This window comes from Coregonus clupeaformis, chromosome 31 (genome assembly GCF_020615455.1).
Source record: "Coregonus clupeaformis isolate EN_2021a chromosome 31, ASM2061545v1, whole genome shotgun sequence".
Lineage (NCBI taxonomy): Eukaryota > Metazoa > Chordata > Actinopteri > Salmoniformes > Salmonidae > Coregonus > Coregonus clupeaformis.
The window spans coordinates 40,150,922-40,156,666 of record NC_059222.1 but is presented as its reverse complement, the minus strand read 5'-3'; the positions used below and the strand labels follow the sequence as shown (position 1 = coordinate 40,156,666).

Sequence of the window (5,745 nt, the reverse complement as noted above, 5' to 3'; positions counted from 1 at the left end):
GTCTGAGACCAGCCACCCGGACAGCTGATGAACTTGAGTATTTCTGTCTGTAATAAAGCCCTTTTGTGGGGAAAAACTCATTCTGATTGGCTGGACCTGGCTCCCCAGTGGGTGGGCCTGGCTCCCCAGTGGGTGGGACTATGACCTCCCAGGCACACCCATGGCTGCGCCCCTGCCCAGTCATGTGAAATCCATAGATTATGGCCTAATACATTTATTTCAATTGACTGATTTCCTTACATGAACTGTAACTCAGAAAAATCTTTTAAATTGTTGCATGTTACGTTTATATTTTTGTTCAGCATAAATTACTTGACCTGCAACGACCTTTCATTCAAAAGCTATGAGGAGAAGTCAAGTAGGACCCATGGATCTGGTGTGATGGTTTGGTTTGGGACAAGGCCCAACTAGGACCAAGAGATAGGGTGTGAGGGTTTGGTTTGGAATGGGGCCCTGGCCTTGGAGGCCAATAGTGAGGACGTCAACTCGTATAAACAGAATATTGGGAAACCATCCTTGACATTCTAAAAATCTTCTTTCATTTTATGTCGAACTTGATATGATTTTGGTAGATCTTTTTTTCACCACTGATGTTACACTTGAAATTACAATATTTAACAATAAAAAAGCATATCAGTATATTTCAAACACTTTGCAAAATACAATCCAATATATACTGTATGGATTGTTTCTCATCTATCATCTAAACAGCACCATTAAACAAGTAAAAGCTCCATGTATAAATATTGTATGTGTGTCTGATTTTGCGCTCACGTTCAGTATAGCTGGTCCTATTGTTTTATTATACATGCTAGGTGACATCCACAATTAAATAATATTGTCAACGCCCCAAATGACACCCTATTCCCTATGTAGTGCACTACTTTTTACCAGGGTCCATAATGCACTACTTCTGACCAGAGCTCTATCTAAGGAATAGGGTGCCATTTGGGACGCATCCATTGTCAATATGAGTCCCGGGTTTTTCATTTCAAATTTCAAAGAAGGGCTGGCCCACGCTAGTACAATAACCCAGACATACAGAAAAGTTTGCTTACATGTTTTGAATGTCCACAGTCACCGAACAACAAGAATGCAGTTATGTGAATGAATGTACAGCTATGCCATGCTTTATCTAGTCCAGGTTATTGCATGACATGTTTTATGATATGTATGTATATAACTTTGTTACACTGGGAACAATAAAGATCTATTGAATTGAAATTGACAATAAAGATATTGAAATTTAAATGGATGTGTTTACAGTGTAATATAAATGCAATCTATGTCTAACTAAAAAAAAGATTCTCTATCTCTACATCTGAAAGCTATGAGAAGTGCTCTTTTTTGATCACCTTTATTTAACCAGGTAAGCCAGTTGAGAACAAGTTCTCATTTACAACTGCGACCTGGCCAAGATAAAGCAAAGCAGTGCGATAAAAACAACAACATATGGTTTATCTGAGGGCAAAGTTGATACGAATTATAATACTTTGCATCACAATTCATAAAGGGTTTGCATCCCAAATAGCACCATTCCGGAATTCCCTATTTAGTGCACTATCTTTTACTAGAACCTTATGAGACTATATAGGGAATAGGGTGCCATTTGGGATCCATTCTAAGTGTTGCCGGGAGTCCTGGTGTACTTTTTAAGATTTACTGGCCAAAAGTGAAAGCAGTAATGTAAGAATGTAATGGCTGCAGGACGATGTTTCACACCCTCAAGGCACTTTGAACATGGTTAGTGCTATCCATGATCCTTGGGACGTCCCAACCCTGAGGGTTAGTGCTATCCGTGATCCTTGGGACGTCCCAACCCTGAGGAGTATTTTTCTTCGCTCTGCTCTCCTCTCATACAGGAGTAATAAAGGCCTAGTGCACTAATTTGGTGGGAGAAATACATATCATTTTTTATATTTGAATATATATTAATATTATATGTTTTTATTTATCAGGGAGTGCTGCAGCACCCTCAGCACCGATACTGCTCGGCTGTGGGTTGTTCAACTCAACAACACAACAGAGGCCATCTTGAATTGATTCTGTTTGGCTGTTTCCTGAAAAAACTTCCGAACGATCATCAATCTTCATCAGGATGTGTGTGCAACATGTTTTTACCAAATTAACACTTAGCTTTGTTGACTTCTCAAAGTAAGTCAATATCTCTTTTAATATCTGGATTAAAATACAGTTATTACAACACACATAAAAAGACACAATAAGAAAATGAGGGAGATATTCTTCTACGAACTGTGAACCAATCTTCTTCAGATGTGGTCTCCTTCTCGTATGCGTCCGAAGTGGCATTCTATTCCCTATGTAGTGGACTATATAGGGAATAGGGTGCCATTTGGGACACACACCCAACCGTCCCCTTCCCCCTTACCCCTCGCTTTTGGGCTTGATGAGGTGTCCATTGAAGGTGATGTAGGTATCAAAGTCGTCGCTAAAGATGGCGTTCTCCCTCTCGCCTTTGAACAGCCGGACCCACACCTGGTCCTCTCCTTCCAGCTGTAGCATTAGACTCTGGCTCTGCATGATGCTCCGGTCACTGGCCTGGGCGTACAGGATCACCACCTCCCTCTCGTTATGCATCACGTGCACGTACGTCTCCTTCTGGTTCCACGTGTGCACGTTCAGGCTGAAGTAATAGATCCCCGGCACGTAGCAGTAGAACTTGCCGGTGAACATGTTGAAGTGGCCGTAGAGGTTGACGAGCTCAGTGTCGAACACTAAAGTCTGGTAATAGTCGTTGGAGTGGATGGCCTTCTTGCGGCCCACAGAGAAGGCAGCGTACTGGACCTTGCATTGTTCACCCTGGATCCCTACGCTCCCCTTGGTCCCTTTGATACCGTTGGGCCCACGGGGGCCGGACTGGCCGGACTTGCCGGATTTACCGTAGGGTCCTCGCTGGCCGCTGTCCCCCTTCTCACCTAGAGAAGGAAGAAGTAGAAATGATAGAAATGACCTCAGGTCAGGTCACGGTCAAGATGGTTTTCCTTGGTTTCTGTACTCAAATAACTGACGATTAGGATTTGAAATGTGTTTATGGTCTGTTGAACTATTTGTTGTGTTTGTGTCTGACACCGATTGGTCAGCTGTTTAGCAATAGCTAGCAAATCATTCATCATTCCAGTTACAGTACCACATCTGTTTTCACATTCTCAGCATCCAAGATATACAATATGTCAGAAACAAATACCCACAGCTGTTGTCCCCTTTCCTAACCAACTGGTTTCCAAACTAGTTTTGGCCCAAAGCCTTTATTCGCCTCATCATTATCCCCCTAAACACAGTCTGAGTCCCAAATAGCACCCTATTCCATACATAGTACACTACTTTCGACCAGAATTGTTTAAACACTGCATATTTCCCAGCATGCTTTTCGAATGAATGTGAGAGATACCCACCCATGATTGTGTCCGTTAGTGACAGAGACATGATTGTTGCATTCAATAACTTTCAGTTCTAAAGCCTTCACCAAATGACTGCCTCAGTGTCTGAAAATCATGGCCCTTGGGCCACATCATTTACATTTTAGTCATTTAGCAGATGCTCTTATCCAGAGCGACTTACAGTTAGTGAGTGCATACATTTTTCATACTGGCCCTCCGTGGGAGTCGAACCCACAACCCTGGCGTTGCAAGCGTCATGCTCTACCAACTGAGCTGCAGGAGGCACTTGCAAGTCACAATATGCTGGTTTGTAAAGTGATTAGTAATTTCTAGTGATGGAGAAATGAAACTTCCTGAAGCATTGAGCATTTCCAGCCAATTGTGCCAAAAATAGGTTTGATATATGAGACTTTGATAAAGAGTGTATACTAGTGACACCTGCTGGTCCAAATAATTTAGAGCAGCCAAACGATTATAGATGACGTCCCAAACGCTGTAGTGTGTGTGCAGGGTAGCCTTTTTGTCTCCTACCCAACCAATACCAAATCAATCAGGTGGTTTGACAAAATGAAGCTTTCGGATGTTATTGATCACACGCTTCCGACAAAGTGATAGAAGCATTGGCACACTGTTTCAAAGCAAACTGCTTAGCGATTTCAACACATGCCTCAGAGCTCCAGTATCAAACATAATATCACTAGTAATTCACACCAGAGGGAGGACATCCAACCACTGGAATAGTTTGTCACCCACAACATGCACTCAGAATAACTGCTATGGTGAAGGACTTGTTAAACAAACATTCTTAAACTATCTTTAAACCATATAAACTGGACCATCTCAGTAACGGGTGCAATAAGTCCAACCCCCTTACAGATTGGATTAGTTTAGAAAAAGGTACGTTATTTATCATTGTATAGTATAAGATCAATTAATCAATCAATGTGCATGCAGAAACATAGATATTAAAATAAACTATTAGAAAAATCCACCTGAAACAAAGCATGCTGGGAAATATAATAATGTGGCCCCTCCTACTTCTTTTTCGCTCAGGAAGTTAACAGAAATTAACTCACCACAGTTGAGTAACAACAACACCATGTGGCGTTGATTCCACTGTGATTCAAATAACACTTCATTTATTCACTGCATGTGGTGTCAATTTAAATCCCACAAGGTGTTAACCCCCATTAGAATCAACACAGCTATAACACTCACAACACTTTTTACCTCAACACTGAGATTTTAACACTGAGATTTTTTAAGCTGAGACCCAGTAGCAACCACAACCACAACTGTTCCTAACCCCGGGGAACACTTCCCTATCTCACACGCCCAAAACCTTTGTCCCCTCTCATCTTTGTGGAGAGTCCCCAAGCTCACCCTGCTTTCCACAGACCCTGCATGCCTGTGGTTTAGCCTGACCCTGATGTGATCTTGGCAGAGACATCATTCTAGTTAGAAAGGTATAGGGGGGCTCGCTGACTCTCGAAAGCCTTGCATGCAGTTTCTAGTTGCGAGCTTCATTTGCTAACTTCAGACCCATTTGCCATAGCTTCGGGCCTTTAAGGTAAATAAACCAATTTCTTAGAATCTGGATAAGAGCGTCTGCTAAATGATGTAAATGTAAATGTAATCTGCTTTCTGCTACACTGGACCACTCCTTTGATGTTGTTAACACCCTATTACCCAGTTACCTAGTTACCTAGTAACTTAACTTACATTTGTGTGCAAGTAGTAGTGTCTGTGATACCGCCTACCTTTGAGGATGGTGATATTGATCTGTGGCACCGCCTACCTTTGAGGATGGTGGTGTGGATCTGTGGCACCGCCTACCTTTGAGGATGGTGATATTGATCTGTGGCACCACCTACCTTTGAGGATGGTGATGTTGATCTGTAGCACCGCCTACCTTTGAGGATGGTGGTGTTGATCTGTAGCACCGCCTACCTTTGAGGATGGTGATGTTGATCTGTGGCACCACCTGGTACTGTGGGCAGTGTTGTGGGTACTGGGGGTTGGCATACTGAGTAGGGACCTCGTCTCCAGGGTCACAGCACCGCTGACACTCTTTACCACTCACTTCACTACCGGGGCCAGAGAAAACAATGTCAATGGATACATCCCAAATAACACCCTATTCCCAGATTTGTGCACTACTTTTGACCCGAGCCAAACGTAGCGCACCATATAGGGACCCTGGTCAAGGGTAGTGCACTATATAGGGAATAGGGTGCCACTTGGAGAGGTAGTATCAGGTTGTATGTTGTGTAGCAGTAGTACCTGGCATCTCTGTGGTAGTCCCTGGTGTCTGGCCTGGTGTCTGGCATGGTGTCTGGCCTGGAGT

General features: G+C 43.0%; 1 protein-coding gene across 1 annotated transcript; it reads right to left on the bottom strand.

The window, feature by feature from the left end:
- Positions 1-245: 245 nt before the first annotated feature.
- On the bottom strand, positions 246-5,745 carry LOC121548034 (complement C1q tumor necrosis factor-related protein 1). The gene is made up of 3 exons (XM_041859436.2): positions 5,682-5,745; positions 5,349-5,485; positions 246-2,936 (listed from the first exon to the last, which is right to left on the bottom strand). The coding sequence occupies exons 1-3, from the start codon at positions 5,726-5,728 to the stop codon at positions 2,386-2,388; spliced, it is 735 nt and encodes a 244-aa protein (XP_041715370.2). The 5' UTR covers positions 5,729-5,745; the 3' UTR covers positions 246-2,385.